This window comes from Bombina bombina, chromosome 3, assembly GCF_027579735.1.
Source record: "Bombina bombina isolate aBomBom1 chromosome 3, aBomBom1.pri, whole genome shotgun sequence".
Lineage (NCBI taxonomy): Eukaryota > Metazoa > Chordata > Amphibia > Anura > Bombinatoridae > Bombina > Bombina bombina.
Window position 1 is genome coordinate 432298519 of NC_069501.1, and position 19763 is coordinate 432318281.

At 38.5% G+C, this 19763-nt stretch overlaps 1 protein-coding gene across 1 annotated transcript in view; it reads right to left on the bottom strand.

Annotated features, from left to right (window-relative positions):
- Positions 1 to 9592, bottom strand: part of LOC128653401 (protein phosphatase 1H) — a 149614-nt gene extending 140022 nt beyond the window's left edge. The window contains exon 1 of the mRNA XM_053706652.1: positions 8871 to 9592. Within this exon, the coding sequence (XP_053562627.1) occupies positions 8871 to 9256 (386 nt within the window). The 5' untranslated portion in view covers positions 9257 to 9592. The remainder of the gene's footprint in view (positions 1 to 8870) is intronic.
- Positions 9593 to 19763: the final 10171 nt, after the last annotated feature.

The window sequence follows — 19763 nt, forward strand, 5'->3', positions numbered from 1 at the left end:
CGGTCGCTCAAGCGCCATTAAAGTTAACGCAGCTAGTGCCGCTCCAAGCATCAGTCTACTCACCTGTGAATCCTCGGTGCGAACCTGCGCCTATGTAAGTGCCTCCTTTTCATTTAGTCTCAAAGTATAGGTTTGCCTATGTGTAATCCTGGGTGCTATATTTGCTGTTGCTAGTGTTCTATATTGGACTGCCTGCTTGTTACTGAACCCTGCATTGCCTATAGACCATTCTCCTGCTTAACCCTTTTGGATCTCAGAAAGATTGTACTACCTGCTTGTTACAGAACCCTGCATTGCCTATAGACCATTCTCCTGCTTAACCCTTTTGGATCTCAGAAAGATTGTACTACCTGCTTGTTACAGAACCCTGCATTGCCTATAGACCATTCTCCTGCTTAACCCTTTTGGATCTGCTTGTTACAGAACCCTGAATTGCCTTGTGATCACTCATTTGCTTAACCCTTGGATTCTCAGAAAGATGTAACTGCCTGTTCTCATTAAACCGTGCACTACCTGGTGAGCATTCCTTTCATTTTTGTGTTTCTCAGGGGCATAGAACTGTTTGCTTACTTCTGATCCCTACTCAGCTCTGCAACCTGCTCCTCATTAACCCTTGCTGGTTATAATGTTTGCTGTTCCTGTACTACCTCATTCCTTCAATCCGTTAAATTTAGTTCTGGGATTTCTTCTTATCTTTCCATTTGATTCTGGGATGAAATATTCCATGAACATTTGCACATACATGTCTAAGAAAACAGCGCTATAAAATCATATATACAAAATATTTATTTCCAAATTAAAATGACTAATAATCAGTTATTGGGGCCGATTTATTAAGATGCGGGCGGACATGATCCGCTGTAGCGGATCATGTCCGCCCAACATTGCTAAATGGCTACAGCATACGCTGTCAGCATTTAACATTGCACAAGCATTTCTAGTGATATGCTTGTGCAATGCCGCCCCCTGCCGATTCGCGGCCAAACGGCTGCTAGCAGGGGTGTCAATCATTCCGATCGTATCTGATCGGGATGATTGCTGTCTGCCTCCTCAGAGGTGGCGGATAAGTTAAGGAGCAGCGATCTTAAGACCCCTGCTTCCTAACTTATGTTGAGCGGAAACTGCTGCATTTGCAGCATGTTAAATCGGCCCCAAAGAGTCTAGAAAAGACACAAGGAATATAAATATATCTATCTGTCTGTCAGTGATAACAAACAATGTGGGGCTCACTTCACTTGAGTTGACGCCATATAATATTATTATTAAAAACAATTCAAGGTAGCTCCCAGTAGTAGGCTGCTAGTCCTGATCCAACCTAGGTATGCTATTCAACAAAGGATACCAAGGAAACAAAGTGAATTGTAAAAGTAAATTGAAAAGGCTCTTAAAAATTGCATATTCTGTCTAAACAATTAAACTTTAATTTAGAATTGTATGCACCCTATTGGGGCAGACCATAACCAGCACTGTGTGCACACTTTTATAGACCAAGTATCGACAACTCAATTAGGCAGGAAGCCAGTGCTGTAGGCCACTGGTGTGAGGGGGGGGGGGGGCATGAATTAATTTCTAAATTTTTATTAAGCAAGAAAGTGAACCCAGGCATTTCCAAGCTTGTATGTGTTTGGGTGAGAAATGTAAATATTTGCTTTAACAAAAGTAATACAGAATACATAGCTTAAGTTATAACTGACATTATACTATACTGTTAAATTCTTCAAAAGAATGCAGTGTTGTCGCTACTGCCAAGTATGATCAATATACATTATTGAAGCCTTTATTCCATACTGATCATATAAATGCTACGATATCTAAAAAGATATAGCGGATATCCCATACTATACACAACTTATCAAATGTATAGATATTTAATTGCGTCAAGAAGAAATAGTGATTGTACTAATATATATCAAATTCCCACAATCTATGTGTGTGTATGTATCTAAAGGGGCATAAAAAAATCTAAATTAAACTTTTATGATTCAGATCAGATAGCGCTAAGGAACATGTAAAATCTTGGTGTTATGTAGCGCTGAAGAAACGTGCACATTCCCAAGCCTATCACACTATGGCTTCAGGGAAATGAGTACAGTCTACAATAGAATTGTTATTGTATAAAATATAATCCCTTTATTACCATTCTCCAGTTTTGCATAACTAACAGTTATATTAATATACTTTTTACCTCTGTGATTACCTTATATCTAAGCTTCTTGTGACACCCCTCTGATCACATGACTTTTTATTTATTATCTATTGACTTGCATTTTAGCCAATTAGTGCTGTGTTGTGCTGACTCTTAAATAAATCCACGGGCGTAAACACAATGTTATCTATATGGTGCACATGAACTAGCAGTCTTCCTGTTGTGAAAAACTAATAAAAAAAAGCATGTGATAAGAGGCTGTCTGTAGTGGCTTAGAAACAGGCAGAACTTTAGAGGTTTAAATGTTATAAAATATATTAATATAACAATGTTGGTTGTGTAAAGCTGGGGAATAGGTTGTAAAGGTGTTATCTATCTTTTTAAACAATAACAATTTTAATATTGACTGTCCCTTGGAAATGGGAAATTACTTTAAAATTGTATGCCTCTATCTGAACTTGAAAGTTTAAATTTCATGCCACTTTAAAAGTTAGAGCTTACATTTCATAAGCATTTCACAGAGACTACATATCCCAGACACCCCGCTGTACAGCTATACTATATCACAAACCCCGGCAAGACCTATCATAGTGCTCTCAGGCACGCAAAGACAAACGCTTGTTCCGGTTATATTCAAAAAGACCAGACAGTATTATCTCTGATTGCCTGTACTTACTGCTGCAAAAGTTTTATTACGAAAGTGCTTTTAAATATTTAAAAGGGACATGAAACCCAAAAAAAAATTATTTCATGATTCAAATAGAGAATACAATTTTTAAAAAGTTTCCAATTTACTTCTATTATCAAGTTTGCTTTGTTCTAATGCTATTCTTTGTTAAAGTGATATCTGGATAGGTAGCATGCTACATGACAGGAAATAGTGCTGCCATCTAGTGTTCTTGCTAATGTATAACATTGTTGCAAAACTTCTGTCATATAGTGCTGTAGAAACGTGCGCACTCCTGAACTTACCTTCCTGTTTTTCAACAAAGGATAACAAGAAAACAAATAAATTGTGCCTAGAATACGAGTTTTACGTTATGAGGGGTGCGGTACTAACTTGCACGTTATTCTCACCGCTCACTTACCTACAGCGCTGGTATTACTGGTTTTTATAAACCCGGCGTTAACAGGCAAGAAGTGAGCGTAAAGCAAAATTGAGCTCCATACTGCACTCCAATACCAGCGCTGCTTAAGCGAGCGGTGAGCTGGTTATATGTGCTCGTGCACGATTTCCCCATAGACATCAATGGGGAGAGCCGGCTGAGAAAAAGTCTAACACCTGCAAAAAAGCAGCGTAAAGCTCAGTAACGCAGTCCCATTGATTCCTATGGCGAAACATATTTTATGTTTACACCTAACACCTTAACATGAACCCCGAGTCTAAACACCCTTAATCTTACACTTATTAACCCCTAATCTGCCGCCCCCGGCACCGCCGACACCTACATTATACTTATTTACCCCTAATCTGCCGCTCTGGACACTGCCGCCACCTACATTATACTTATTAACCCCTAATCTGCTGCCCCAACATCGCCGACAGCTACATTATATTTATTAACCCTTAATCTCCCTCCCCCAATGTCGCCGCAACCTACCTACATTTATTAACCCCTAATCTGCCGCCCCCAACGTCGCCGCCACTATACTAAATTTATTAACCCCTAAACCTAAGTCTAACCCTACCCCCCCCTAACTTAAATATAATTTAAATAAATCTAAATAAAATTACTATCATTAACTAAATTATTCCTATTTAAAACTAAATACTTACCTATAAAATAAACCCTAAGATAGCTACAATATAACTAATAGTTACATTGTAGCTAGCTTAGGGTTTATTTTTATTTTACAGGCAAGTTTGTATTTATATTAACTAGGTAGAATAGTTACTAAATAGTTATTAACTATTTAATAACTACCTAGCTAAAATAAATACAAATTTACCTGTAAAATAAAACCTAACCTAAGTTACACTAACACCCTAATACTACACTACAATTAAATAAATTACCTAAATGAAATACAATTAATTAAATCAAATACAATTAGCTAAATTACAAAAAACAAACAAACACTTAATTACAGAAAATGAAAAACAAATTACAAGATCTTTAAACTAATTACACCTAATCTAATAACCCTATCAAAATTAAAAAAGCTCACCCAAAATAAAAAAAAACCTAACCTAACCTAAACTACCAATATCCCTTAAAAGGGCCTTTTGCGGGGCATTGCCCCAAGAAATCAGCTCTTTTACCTGTAAAAAAAAATGCACACAACCCCCCAACAGTAAAACCCACCACCCACACAACCAACCCCGCAAATAACACCCTAACTAAAAAAAACTAAGCTCCCCATTGCCATGAAAAGGGCATTTGGATGTGCATTGCCCTTAAAAGGGCATTTAGCTCTATTGTGGCCCAAAGCCCTAACTTAAAAATAAAGCCCACCCAATACAACCTTAAAAAATCCTAACACTAACCCCCGAAAATCCACTTACCGGGAGAAGTCTTCATCCAAGCGGCAAGATGTCCTCAACAAAGCTGGCCGAAGTGGTCCTCCAGACAGACAGAAGTGGTCCTCCAGACGGGCAGAAATCTTCATCTTTCCGACGCGGAGCGGGTACATCATCAAGACATCCGGCGCGGAGCATCCTCTTCCAACAACGACTACCCGATGAATGAAGGTACCTTTAAGTGACGTCATCCAAGATGGGGTCCCTTAGATTCCGATTGGCTGATAGAATTCTATCAACCAATTGGAATTAAGGTTGATAAAAATCCTATTGGCTGATGCAATCAGCCAATAGGATTGAAGTTCAATCCTATTGGCTGATCCAATTAGCCAATAGGATTGAGCTTGCATTCTATTGGCTGTTCCAATCAGCCAATAGGATTTTTTCAACCTTAATTCTGATTGGCTGATAGAATTCTATCAGCCAATTGGAATCTAAGGGATGCCATCTTGGATGATGCCACTTAAAGGGACAGTCTACACCAAAAATTTTCTTATTTAAAAAGATAGATAATCCCTTTATTACCCATTCCCTGTTTTTGCATAACCAACACAGTTATATTAATATACTTTTTACCTCTGTGATTACCTTGTATCTAAGGCTTTGCAGACAGCCTCCTTATCTAAGTGCCTTTGGCAGACATGCAGTGTAGTCAATCAGTGAAGACTCCTAGACAACTTCACGGGAGTGAGCACAATGTTATCTATATGACACATGTGAACTAGCACAGTCTAACTGTGAAAAACTTTCAAAATACTCTGAGCTAGGATGCGGTTTTCAACTGTTTAGAAATCAGTTTGAGCCTAGCTAGGTTTAGCTTTTCAAAAATACCACCAAGGGAACAAAGCAAATTTGATGATAAAAGTAAGTTGGAAAGTTGTTTAAAATTGCATGCCCTTTCTGAATCATGAAAGTTTAGTTTTGACTTTACTGTCCCTTTAAAGGAACCTTAATTCGTTGTGTAGTCGTCGTTGGAAGAGGATGCTCCGCACAAGATGTCTTGAAGATGGACCCGCTCCGCGTCGGAAGGATGAAGATAGAAGATGCCGTCTGGATGAAGACTTCTGCCCGTCTGAAAGACCACTTCTGCCCATCTGGAGGACCACTTCTGCCGGCTTCGTTGAGGATATCTTGCCGCTTGGATGAAGACTTCTCCCGGTAAGTGGATCTTCGGGGGTTAGTGTTAGGATTTTTTAAGGGTGTATTGGGTGGGTTTTATTTTTAGGTTTGGGCTTTGGACTGCAATAGAGCTAAATGCCCTTTTAAGGGCAAAGCCCATACAAATGCCCTTTTCAGGGCAATGGGGAGCTTAGGTTTTTTTAGTTAGGGTTTTATTTGGGCGGTTGGTTGTGTGGGTGGTGGGTTTTACTGTTGGGGGGTTGTTTGTATTTTTTTTTTACAGGTAAAAGAGCTGAGTTATTGGGGGCAATGCCCCGCAAAAGGCCCTTTTAAGGACTATTGGTAGTTTAGGTTAGGCTAAGGTATTTTTTTATTTTGGGTGAGCTTTTTTTTATTTTGATAAGGCTATTAGATTAGGTGTAATTAGTTTAAAGATCTTGTCATTTGTTTTTTTATTTTCTGTAATTTAGTGTTTTTTGTTTTTTTTTTGGAATTTAGCTAATTGTATTTGATTTATTTAATTATATTTCATTTAGGTAGTTTATTTAATTGTAGTGTAGTGTTAGGTGTTAGTGTAACTTAGGTTAGGTTTTATTTTACAGGTAAATGTGTTTTTATTTTAGCTAGGTAGTTATTAAATAGTTAATAACTATTTAGTAACTATTCCACCTAGTTAAAATAAATACAAAGTTTCCTGTAAAATAAAAATAAACCCTAAGCTAGATACAATGTAACTATTAGTTAGTTATATTGTAGCTAGCTTAGGGTTTATTTTGCAGTTAAGTATTTAGTTTTAAATAGGAATAATTTAGTTAATAATAGGAATTTTATTTAGATTTATTTAAATTATATTTAAGTTAGGGGGGTTAGGGTTAGACTTAGGTTTAGGGGTTAATAAATTTAGTATAGTGGCGGCGACGTTGGGTGCGGCAGAATAGGGGTTAATAAATGTAGGTAGGTAGCGGCGACGTTGGGTGCGGCAGATTAGGGGTTAATAAATGTAGGTAGGTGGCGGCGATGTTAGGGGCAGCAGATTAGGGGTTAATAATATTTAACTAGTGTTTGCGAGGTCGGAGTGCGGCGGTTTAGGGGTTAATATGCTTATTATAGTGGCGGTGGTGTTTCCGGAGCGGCAGATTAGGGGTTAATATTTGTATTATAGTGTTTGCAATGCGGGAGGGCCTCGATTTAGGGGTTAATAGGTAGTTTATGGGTGTTAGTGTACTTTAGTTATGAGCTTCATGCTACAGCTTTGTAGCGTAAAACTTATAACTACTGACTTTAAAATGCGTTAGAAATCTTGCGGGATAGGCTGTACTGCTCACTTTTTGGCCTCCCAGGACAAACTTGTAATATTAGCGCTATGGAAGTCCCATTGAAAAAAGACTTTACGCAATTTGCGTAAGTTGGTTTGCGGTAAGGCCAAAAAAGTGTGCGGTGCCCCTAAACCTGCAAGACTCGTAATACCAGCGGGCGTTAAAAAAACAGCGTTAGGACCTGTTAACGCTGCTTTTTCACCTTCCCGCAAAACTCGTAAACTAGCCGTTGGTAAATTGTTTAAAATTATATGCTCTATCTGAATCATGAAATATTTTTGTTTTTTTTTTATGTCCCTTTAAGGTTTAGCCACTATATACACAGCAATGGAGACAAAACATTACAGTTAAAAAAAACTCTACACTGCAGGGGAGAGTTCAAAATTTCCTGTTTAAATTTCCATTAAGAAACAGCTGAAACCAGGAATTTCCCTACTTTTTCAAATTTGAGCAAACCTCTGTCATGAACATAAGAGTTTTTGCAATTTAAAAGCGGCACTGGAGTAAATATGTTTGTGTTGAACATGACATTCTGAAATGCAAAGATTGTTCAAAATCAGTACAGTATTTAACCTTTTTACCACTCTAAAGATTTTGCTCACATGTCAGCTTGTTAGCACTGTGATCAGCAATGCATTATGGTCTAAAATCTAAACCAGCATTTTTTCTCCAAAGACTGCTTTAAAGAGCTACTATCATTAATTTATATCTCTTCAATTTTCCTTTTTTTTTCTTCTTAAATTATAATTACTGTACATGTTATTTTGTTTTACTTTTTAAAGATGTCACATAAAAATGTCACAGCCAAACAGTTAATGTTACATAAGCTCAGAACTTGCTAAATATGACATGAAAGTGAACATTACCTAAGCAATAATTTTTTTGTTGTTGTGCAAGTTGTTGTATCAGCACATGACCTAAAAATTTAAATAAGTGCCTGTAGTGCATTTTGAACCTGTAAAGTTCAACACATGAAAAAGTTAAGGCTGTGACACACTGCAAGCGATGCGGCGCGAGGCGATACAGCTGCTTCGCACCGCGTCGCATCGCTTCTAAAGTTCAATTATTTCATCTTTGAGCGCTCAGCTACGCGACCTGACGCAGCAGAGTGCTCAGAGATGAAAAGGCAGGACACACTGAGCGCGCACAGCTGCACCTACACGCTGCGCACCGCTCCGCTTGCAGTGTGTCACAGCCTTTATTCTATCTACAGACCTGATGTTTAATAAGTTGTTTTTTTGTGTTTAATGACAACACATTTGATGAGCTAGTTTTACATTTAATAATTACATCATATACAATTGTGCACACTGTTAGACCATATTATAGGTTCAGGTTTAGAAGAGTAGTGTAACAATAAAAGTTAGCAAACTTGATATAAAAGTTACTTAACTTTTTTTTTGTTTTTTTTAACTGCATCTGCACATGCTCACCAAATACAATTGTATGCGTTTTGCTTCTGCTTTTGCATGAAGCAAATTAAAAAATAAGCAGTCTGAAGCTTTATCTAAATTTTAAACACATGGGGGAAAAAATCCCTGAAATGTATTTCAGTATTTTTTTCTATAAATCTTCATAGAGCTTTATTTTCAAGAATTGATTTCAGATTTTTATGGTTTGAGTACCAACCAAAGTACTAAACTGCAGCCAAAATGATGAGTCAGAGTCCATGTAATATTAGAAGCATGATGGCAGAATAATCCATATTTAACATAGAATGCTAATTTAATTTAATTTAGTGACATTATGACCCAGACACTGTACTCACTCTGCATAGCCCGTGCCCCACTGTAGATCTCCTGGTCCCTCCTGGCAGAGCACTGTCCGCACTGCATGGTCCCCAGATGCCTGCAGCTCCTCCTGTGACAGACCCAGGAAGGCTGGTCTGCAGGGAGCCCGGGGGGTCTGGGCACCCACATCTGAAAGCGCCTTCTCTGGTCTAGGTTGATCGTTGTGCTTGTTTGACCAAGACCCCACTAGCCCAGACACGGCGACCCGGACTTTACTTATCATCACCGACCTGGAAGAGATGCTCTGCAGAAGGACAAGTAGGTTTGTAGCGGAGCATTCAGGTGGCTTCCTTGTGTGTACAAACAGATGTGTAAAGAGACATGCAGGTGTGTGAATGCGGGAAATAGAGTTCCCCTGGCACATTCATTCACCTTTGGAGGGGTAAAGTAACCTAAGTTTCACATTGGAATTTCATCTGTGTCCTGGAGTTTCTGTGCTCACTGACCTTGTTGTAGAAGTCAAGTCCGCAGACTGCTAGATTAGTCCAGGGACATCCAGCTGGGCTCTTGGGTATGTTCTCACAGGTGCAATCTGCTGCAAGCTTTGCTTGTCATTAACATTCTATTCTCCAGTGGATCTGCACTATCCAGATCTGCTCTAATGAGCTAGTCACAGAGATTACCAGTTTGTCTCATGTGACGGTCCTTTCCCTAAAGCGCTGCAGGGTGACAGTGACACCCAGGTACCTGCTCTGTGCCCTGCCCATATCTGCGGCGCTGCCTAGATTCCCGTGCTCCTTTCCGCCCTCTGCTGTGTCCTTCCTTATTCTAAGCTTGTTCTCTACGGTTTCTCCTTCATGTACATTTTATTGCTCTCTGCTGCCATCTTCTGTCTGTTTCCTTTTACCCAAATCTTCAGCACACTGACCATTTCTAATTGTATAACTAATTTGTGTTCGGCTATCTCTTGCCCCATCATGCACTGCTCAGCTGTGTTCTAGTTTCATTCTTGTTTTATTCTTCCAGTGCTGATGTTTTTTTTTTAATTTGTAAAATCAGTGGTCGAGTCCAGTGGGAACTGCGTTCCTGCGCTATTTTAGCAGAGGGAACTATGTTCTTGCACTAGGTTTGCCTTCTTATCACAGTGTGTGCACCAGTGACTACTGCCTGTTTATACATCACTCACATTCTGGCTGCCCACAGACTCAGCACTGAGGGATGCAGTAGCTCTTTGGTGACCAGGTATCAGAAAAACATGTAGGTAACTGGAATTGTTTTAGAGAAAAACAAATGCTGGCTACATATTTAGCTTCAGTTCTCTAGATTTGTTTGCCAGATGAATAAATATTCAGTCTTCTGGCTTTCTTTCTATTTGACTGTGGAAAGCAGGGGTTAACCAGAAAAGTGGGAGGAGTCAATGCATGCAGAGCACTTGTAGGCTAACCCAATCCTAAACACACTATGGGGCCGATTTATCAACCTTCTGTCATGTCGTACAGACAACGCTGAATGCGGAGAGATATACGCTCTCCGCATTCAGCATTGCACCAGCAGCTCTTGTGATCTGCTGGTGCAACGCCACCCCCTGCAGATTTGCGGCCAATCTGCCACTAGCAGGGGGTGATCTCAGAGCAGGCGGACAGGTTATGGAGCAACGCCCTTTAGACCGCTGCTTCACAACAACTGGCCTGACGGCTCGCCGGAAACACGGGGCATCAAGCTCCATTCAGAGCTTGATAAATAGGCCCCTATTTCTTCATTAAGCCATGTTATGCAATTTTAAACATTAAAGGGACAGTAAAGTCAAAATTAAACGTTCACGATTCAGATAGAGCATGACATTTTAAACAACTTATATTATCTAATTTGTTCTCTTGGTATCCTTTGTCACAAAGTAAAGATAGGTAAGCTAATAGGAGCTTGGGAGCGTGCGTGTTACTTTTTCATTCTATGGAAAACTTGCTATAAACATTGTTGAAAACACTACTGCCAAGTCGATAAAGACACATGCACGCTCCTGAGCTCACCTAGGATTGCTCTTTAACAAAGGATACTAATAGAACTAAACAAAATTGATAAAATAAATAAATTGCACTTGCTGGTTCTTAAAGAGATATGAAACCCAACATGTTTATTTCATGATTCAGATAGAGCATGCAATTTTTAACAACTTTCTAATTTACTTCTATTATTATTGTTTCTTTGTTCTCTTGGTATCTTTTGTTGAAAAGCAGAGACCTATGCTAAGGAGCTGGCCCATTTCTGGAGCACTATATGGCAAGAGTTTTGCAAGAATGTCATACATTTGAAAGAGCACTAGATGACAGCACTACTTACCGCAATGTAGTGCTCCAGATGCCTACCTAGGTATCTCTTCAACACAGAATCTGATAATAGAAGTGAATTGTAAACTTTTCTAAAATTATATGTTCTGTGTGAATAACAAAATAATTTTTCTTTTGGTGTCATATCCCTTTAAGGTTTTTGTTTTCTTGCCCATAATAGCGAGGGTCTCATCGCCAGCGGCAAGACCGCACTATTACAACCTCCCTCCCACCTGCAGACCTATTATAGCTGAGTATCGGTGCTGATAGCGAGAGCAACGCTTTCATAAACTTAACCCCTTAAAGACCTTAAGATGTTCTATGCCATCCTAACCACACTGGGCTTTAACACTGGGTCCTAGCCTTTTGTCTGTACTTAATCCAAAGGCACTTCCTGAATGGGATCGCAGGCTGGAGGGCGTGACAGCCATCAGCCAATCACAAATGCATATACGTATAGTCTGTGAATTCTTGCACATGCTCAGTAGGAGCTGGTGACTCAAAAAGTGTAAATATAAAAAGACTTTGCACATTTTGTTAACAGAAGTAAATTGGAAAGTTGTTAAAATGGCATCATGAAAGTTTAATTTTGACTTGAGTGTCCCTTTAATGGTGTAACACGTTAACCTAGAGGTAAATATTAAAGGGACATTTTATGTTAAAATTGGTTTCCTCTAAATGTATGGGAAATTTCTCCTTTAGGTTTATTTGGTATATAAAATAGCTGCATTTGTGCTTCAAAACCATAACCAATTACAATGGGCTGAGATTGCAGAAAGAACATCTTATTATCTTATCACTATAAATAAACACACATTCTTCCTTATCTTATTTCTGTTTGAGATAACATATGATGAATATTTTAATTATCTTTCCCACCCCCCACCAGGAGTGTAACTTTTGTTTACATAGTTTTCTTTAACCTTTACCACAGTATTCTAATTTTCATTATAGGTGGAGGTTTCAGCAGGCAAAAACAACTATTTCAAATAAAAAGTAAAGGCTATTTGTAAACAATACACTCCAGCAGATAAAATGTATTAATATGAACAAAATAAGGGCTAGATTACAAATGGAGCGCTAATTTAATGTGGGTCCGCAAGGCGTGCGATAAATAACCAGTCATTACAAGTGGCTGGTTATTGCTACCATAAGCTTGCGGTAGCAATTAGCACTCACAAAATTAAAGGGACTGTCTACACCAGAATTTTATTGTTTAAAAAGATAGATAATCCCTTTATTAACCATTCCCCAGTTTTGCATAACCAACAAAGTTATATTAATACACTTTTTACCTCTGTGATTGCCTTGTATATAAGCCTCTGCAGACTGCCTCCTTATTTTAGTTCTTTTGACAGACATGCATTTAGCCAATCAGTGCTGACTCCTAGGTAACTCTACGTGCATGAGCACAATGGTATCTATATGGCACACATGAACTAACACCCTCTAGTTGTGAAAAATGCATTCAGATAATAGGTGGCCTTCAAGGGCTAAGAAATGAGCATATGACCTACCTAAGTTAAGCTTTCAACTAAAAATACTAGGAGAACAAAGCAAAATTGATGATAAAAGTTAATTGGAAAGTTGTTTAAAATTACATGCCCTATCTGAATCATGAAAGTCTATTTTTGACTAGACTGTCCCTTTAACCAGAGATCAGATCTCTGGTTAATTTTCTAAAAGTGCCCCAAATGCCCCCCAAAATAGAGGGTCGGTCTTTTATTTTTTTATGCACTAGGCAATTTAAAAGCGTTAAAAGTAGCGGGTGTGGGATGTTAGAAAAAATGTTAGAAAAAAAAACAGCAATGAACAGTGCCTTTACTTTGCGGTTTATGGGAACTGTGTGTTCCCTGTAAATATATATGTATATGCTTATATTTATGTGTTATATACACATCTAAACACATAAATATATATGTATATAATCATATACATATATATTTATAGTTGCTGCCCGACTTTCCCCCTTTTTGTGCTTAGGTTCTGTGCCGTGTATGACGGCATCAGAACGAGGCTCCCATTGGAGCCTATAGAAACGCGCTCTTGTGAGTACAAAGCTTCCATGCAATTTAAACGCAAGCTCGCGTTCACATTGCGCTCAACTTGTAATACCAGCGCACATTAGTGTACACTGGTATTACTCAGTGGAGCGCAATTACCTCTTTTGTGAAATCTGGCCCTAAATGGGCAAAAAAAAATTAAAGTACATCATTCATTTAAAGGGACAGTCAACACCAGAATTTTTGTTGTTTAAAAAGATAGATAAACCCTTTATTACAGATTCCCCAGTTTTGCATAACCAACACAGTTATATTAATACACTTTTTACCTCTGTGATTACCTTTTATCTAAGCCTCTGCAAACTTCTCCCTTATTTCAGTTCTTTTGACAGATTTGCATTTTAGCCAATCAATGCTGACTCCCAGGTAACTCTATGTGCGTGAGCACAATGTTTTCTATATGACACATAAACTAACGATGTCTAGTGGTGAAAAACTGTCAAAATGCATTTAGATAAAAGGCAGCCTTCAAGGTCTAAGAAATTAGCATATGAGCTTACCTAGGTTTAGCTTTCGACTAAGAATATCAAGAGAACAAAGCAAAAAAAAGTAAATTGGAAAGTTGTTTAACCCTTTGAGTGCTAAGCACTTTCCCACCTGGGTGCTAAGATTTTTTTTATTTTATTTTTTATTTTTTGAACAACATTTTTTTTAACTTTTGTTTTTTTTCAGACCCCCCAAGACTTACACTGCTGGAAAGGTTAGGCAATTACCTTTCCAATGGTTGGTCTTGGGGGTCTGTAGCTGCTTAGATGCCTGAGATACAGGCTTCTAAGCAGAATGCCCCCTGCTCCTATACTTAACATTGTTAAGGATAAATAAAGTTGTGCGGTGATGTCATCACGTTATTGCGCGTGGCATCACCACGCAAAACAGGAAGCCCCGGTGATGTATGTCACTCTACAGGCAAGATCGCCAGGGTAGGAGCGGGTGGGAGCCCCCAGATCTCCCTCAAGGTGGGAGAGTGCTAGTGCTAGCCGTCATTAGCACCAGAGTGGGAAACTCTGTGACGGCTCAGAGCCATCATTAGCACTCAAAGGGTTAAAATCGCATGCCCTTTTTGAATGATGAAAGTTTATTTTGGACTTGACTGTCCCTTTAAATATTTATAAGGTACTGGCCCCATCTTCTGTTGTTTACTTCAACTTTTATTTATTTAATTATTATAAATCACGTTTCCCTCCTAAATCTCTCTCCGTGTACTATGTACAGCCAAGAGCTGTAAAAATAAAATAAAATAAAAATGGCACTACCCATATCACGATATTAAGTAGCTCCCTGAGATCGAAAACCTAGAGGTTCATGACTAGGACTGTTTGAAATATTTTCTTTATCTTTTTTTTGATACACATATTATTATTATACCAATAGTACATTATAAACAAAATGTACTAGCACAAGCTCAACGCCTTTTAGATTTCTGAAGCCATCTTTTCGAAGTTGGATTTTATGGAAATTCTCCAGACTTTTTCAGACTAAGGCCATCTATCAAAGTGTCAAACGCAAATACGCCAGAATTCCGCATCGTAATTGTTGCAAGATTGATCCGACCTAGTTAACAAAGCCTCAAGACCGGCAAATGTTGAAATTTGTGACGCAACATACGATCCACCGGTCTCAATCCGACGCAGAGGCTTACGTCATTAAAGATGTTCCGAATACACCTTCGGCTCTATTTGACACTTTTCCCCATTTATCAAACTTTTAACAGGTACGCTCGTGGCTATTCAGACGCATCGTACCTGGTTTTCAATCCGCCACCCTTGAGGCCGCGGATGCCATAGAAATCAATAGGAGTATGAAAGCACCGAAAGCTTATGTTCGATGCTGCAAGAGAATGAAGCATACCCGATTGATTTCTATGGTAGAAAAAAAAGTTATGTTTACACTTAACACCCTAACATAAACCCTGAGTCTAAACACCCCTAATCTGCCACCCCCGACATTGCCGCCACCTACATAATGTTATTAACCCCTATTCCGCCGCTCTCCAACACCGCCGCAACCTAAATAAACTTAATAACCCCTAAACCTCTGGCCTCCCACACCATCACCACTAACTAAACCTATTAACCCCTGACTTTAAATTAAAATTACAACATCCCTATCTTAATATAAATTAAAACTTACCTGTAGAATTAAAATAAACTAATTTGAAACCTACCCTAACTATTATACTAAAATTAAATTAAAATACCAATTAAAATAAATTACATATTAAAAAATCCTAACCCTACTAAAATTATTTAAATATACAATTAAACCTTATTAAAAGTACTAAATTACAAAAACAAACACTAAATTACGGAAAAAACCCCAACAAATTATCAAAAATAAAAAAGAATTACACCTAATCTAATAGCCCTATCAAAATAAAAAGCCCCCCCCCAAATAAAAAACCCTAGCCTACAATAAACTACCAATGGCCCTTAAAAGGGCCTTTTGTGGGGCAGTGCACCAAAGATATACCCCCCAGCAGTAAAACCCACCACCCAACCAACCCCCCCAAATAAAAACCCTAACTCTAAAAAAAACCTAAGCTACCCATTGCGCTGAAAAGGGCATTTAGCTCTTTTACTGCCCAGACCCTAATCTAAAAATAAAACCCACCCAAAAAACCCTTTAAAAAGCCTAACACTAACCCCCGACAATCCACTTACAGTTCTTGAAGTCCCGCTTGAAGGATCCATCCAGCCGGCAAAGTCCTCATCCAGGCGGCAAGAAGTCTTCATCCATACGGCATCTTCTATCTTCATCCAGCCGGAAAATCCAGGCGGCAAGAAGTCTTCATCTAGATGGTATCTTCTATCTTCAGCCATCTGGCGCGGAGCGGGTCCATCCTGAAGACATCCGGCGTGGAGCATCCTCTTTATACGGTCGCCACCGTACATTGGAACTCAAATTAGTCAATAGAATGAGAGCTGCTTAAATCCTATTGGCTGATTTAAACAGGCAATAGGATTTTAGCAGCCCTAATTTCTACTGGCTGAATCAAATTTTTCAGCCAATAGGAAAGCAAGGGACGCCATCTTGGATTGCGTCACTTGGATTCAAGTTCCAGTGTATGGCGGCGGCCGTATGAAGAGGATGCTCCGCGCCGGATGTCTTCAGGATGGACCTTCTCCGTGCCAGATGGATAAAGATAGAAGATGCCGTCTGGCTGAAGACTTCTTTCCGTCTGGATGAGGACTTCGCCGGCTGAATGGATCCTTCAAACGGGACTTCTAGAACTGTAAGTGGATCGTCGGGGGTTAGTGTTAGGCTTTTTAAAGGGTTTTTTGGGTGGGTTTTATTTTTAGATTAAGGTCTAGGCAGTAAATAAGCTAAATGCACTTTTAAGGGCAATGCCTATACAAATGCCCTTTTCAGGGTTTTTATATGGGGGGGTTGGTTGGGTGGTGGGTTTTACTGTTGGGGGGTGTTTGTATTTTTTTTTACAGGTAAAAGAGCTGATATCTTTGGGACAATGCCCCACAAAAGGCCCTTTTAAGGGCCATTGGTAGTTTATTGTAGGCTAGGATTTTTTTTCTTTAATTTTTTTTTTTTTTTTGATAGGCCTATTAGATTAGGTGTCATTTTTTTTATTTTTGATCATTTGTTGTTTTTTTTTCGTAATTTAGTGTTGTTGTTTTTTGTAACTTAGTGTTTTTTTTTGTAACTTCGTGTTTGTTTTTTTAATGTAGTACTTTTAATAATGTTTAATAGTATATTTAAATAATTTTAGTAGGGTTAGGTTTTTTAATATGTAATTTAGTTTATTTAATTGGTAGTTTAATTGTAGTATAATAGTTAGAGTAGGTTAATTAATAGTTTAAAATTAGTTTCTTTTAATTCTACAGGTAAGTTTTAATTTATATTAAGATAGGTGATGATGTAATTTTAATTTAAAGTTAAGGGATTGTTAGGTTTAGGGATTAATAGCTTAATTTAGGTTTTTGCGATGTGGGGGGCTGCTGGTTTAGGGGTTAATAGGTTTAGTTAGTGGTGGTGATGTGGGAGGCCAGAGTTTTAGGGGTTAATAAGTTTATTTAGGTTGCTGCGATGTCGGGGAGCGGCGGGATAGGGGTTAATAAGTTTATTTAGGTTGCAGCGATGTCGTGGAGCGGCAGGATAGGGGTTAATAAATTTATTTAGGTTGCGGCGATGTCGGGGAGCGACGGGATAGTGGTTAATAACTTTATTTAGGTTGCAGTGATGGGGAGCGGCGGGATAGGGGTTAATACCTTTAGGTTGCGGCGATGTCGGGGAGTGGCTGGATAGGGGTTAAACATTTTAGTATAGTGGCAGCGTTTAGTTACGTTATAAATAAAGTTGGGAAAAACACGAATAGCAGCGTCATCGATGACTGTTAGTTAACAACAGTCCGATGCTCATCGCCCCGTACTTGGTGCGTGTGTTTTTGACTGCTTTTTTTATACATATGGAGATCGTATTGAGATCCGTGGCTGCGATGTTAGGCGAGCGTATTGATGCCGGCGAATGCAACATAGTTGACAGCTTGATACATATCCCCCCAAATTTGTAATATATAACAGGGCAAATGGACACTTTCCACAAGAGCTTTTTTCTATAGATATGATAATGTATTTCTCATTTTTCCTCTGTATTTCTGAATTTTTACAATAAAGCTTGATAAAAAAAAAAAAAAAAAAAAAAAAGACACTACAATCCCCCCTTTAGAACCACCACTGGTACCCTCCATGTGAGCTAATTTTCTAACCATTATCTTCATGTGATCATAATTTGCTGATAGGCATCTACCTTCTCTGCTGTGTTCCAAGCTGCCATACTCATTGCTCTGCACCATGCAGTCTATTATCCTGGCTTAGGAACTGTTTCAGTACAGAAAGTGCTGAGTTATATAAACCTAAGTTTTTATTCTGTCAGTTCTGGGCATGAGCAAATCTGACTTCTTGTTATCTAGCTTAATTACCAGGGACGTGCAGGGAAGAAAATTTCGCTTTAAATGAAAATTTTGTAACCAATATTTATTTTTTTATTTAGAAAAATATTTTACCAGGAAGGATACATTGAGATTTCTCTTGTTTTCAAGTATGTCCTGGGGAGGATATTCATTTCCCGAATATTCGTTCCCTGCACTATTTGTTTTTCGTTAAGTTTTAAACTAAATACAAATCAAATTTTCATTAAACATTTACATTAGTTTTTGTTACATCTACATACGTACTTTTTAAGGGTAAAATACTTACCTTAACGTGCTCTGGAGAGCGCGCTAACCCGATACTCTTCTTGACAGAGCCCTGGCTGTGCTAACAGTAGGCTTAGCGCGTTTGACTCCCAGGACCTGCACTAAACTTAGGGCAGGTCTTGAGTGCCGAGCACGCTAAGCCTCCTGTAAGTGCGGCCGAGACTTGTCTCCAGAGCACGTTAAGGTAAGTATTTTACCCTTTAAAAGTAATTTAAAGGAAACAAAAAAAATACTAGGGCTATGCGATATGGGAAAAAATGAATATCTCGATTTTGGCCATGAAATATCACGATTGCAATTTTTTAAACATAACTGTTAAACATACATTTCTCAATAAAAAATGTATTAAACTGTTCAAAATCTTAAAGTACATATTTCTCATTTTTCAATACAAAAACAGTTTGCCTTTCTTGTTTTGCCTTATTGTACCATTCTTTTTGTGCTGCGGAATCTGTTAGTGCATTGCAAATAAAGATATGATTATCTTTATGTGTATTGGTATTATAAACAATATTAATAATAATAATTATAACATTGTATTATTATAAGACAGTAACTGATATATGTGATATTTATATAAGGTATAAAACACCAACATAAAGTTTTTTTTCTTTATTTTTAAGTGGATGAGTTATATTAGAGGCAATATTTAATCAAAAGCTGCCCATAAAAGGCAAACCACTGGAGTCTAGCAATATGTTTGTTGTGGTGATTACAGTGGAAGACACTTGCTGGAGACAGCTTTTTGGTGAACCTTGGAATAAAGCCGGGGCTATCTTGACAAGATTCTGTGTGTGTGGTTATCCACGGGCCCAGTATGCTCTACAGCTATGCAGTCTGCAAAATAAACTCAAGGCTTGATCATAAGTTCTCTGACCCCCTAGATGGATCCTATAGCTTCCCCTCCGCAGGGCCTACCTATGACTTGAAGTTTTAAGCCTTGCCGCACAGTGTGGGCTTAGCAGTACGGACAACCAAGGTTACATAATATCAGGGGTGGGCAGACTTTTGTAAGGCAAGGGCTACCTCTAATTTTATTCCAAGTGACGTGGTCACCTAACTAAAAAAAAAACACCAGTCTTGATAATAATAATTACAATGTAATTACAATAATGTATTTTTTAAAAAACCACAACGAATAGTCCAGCACACACTGTATTTTTGCTACAAATAGGACCTGTTGGCTGAAAATTTTATTTTTGCTACAAGTAGGACCTGCTGGCTGCAAATTGTATTTTTGCCACAAATTTAAAAATCAGCCGCGCTCTGTCTTTACTTACTGCAAGAGCTCTCTCTTTATGTCACGCTGGGACTATAAAGCAACCTTTGACTCTG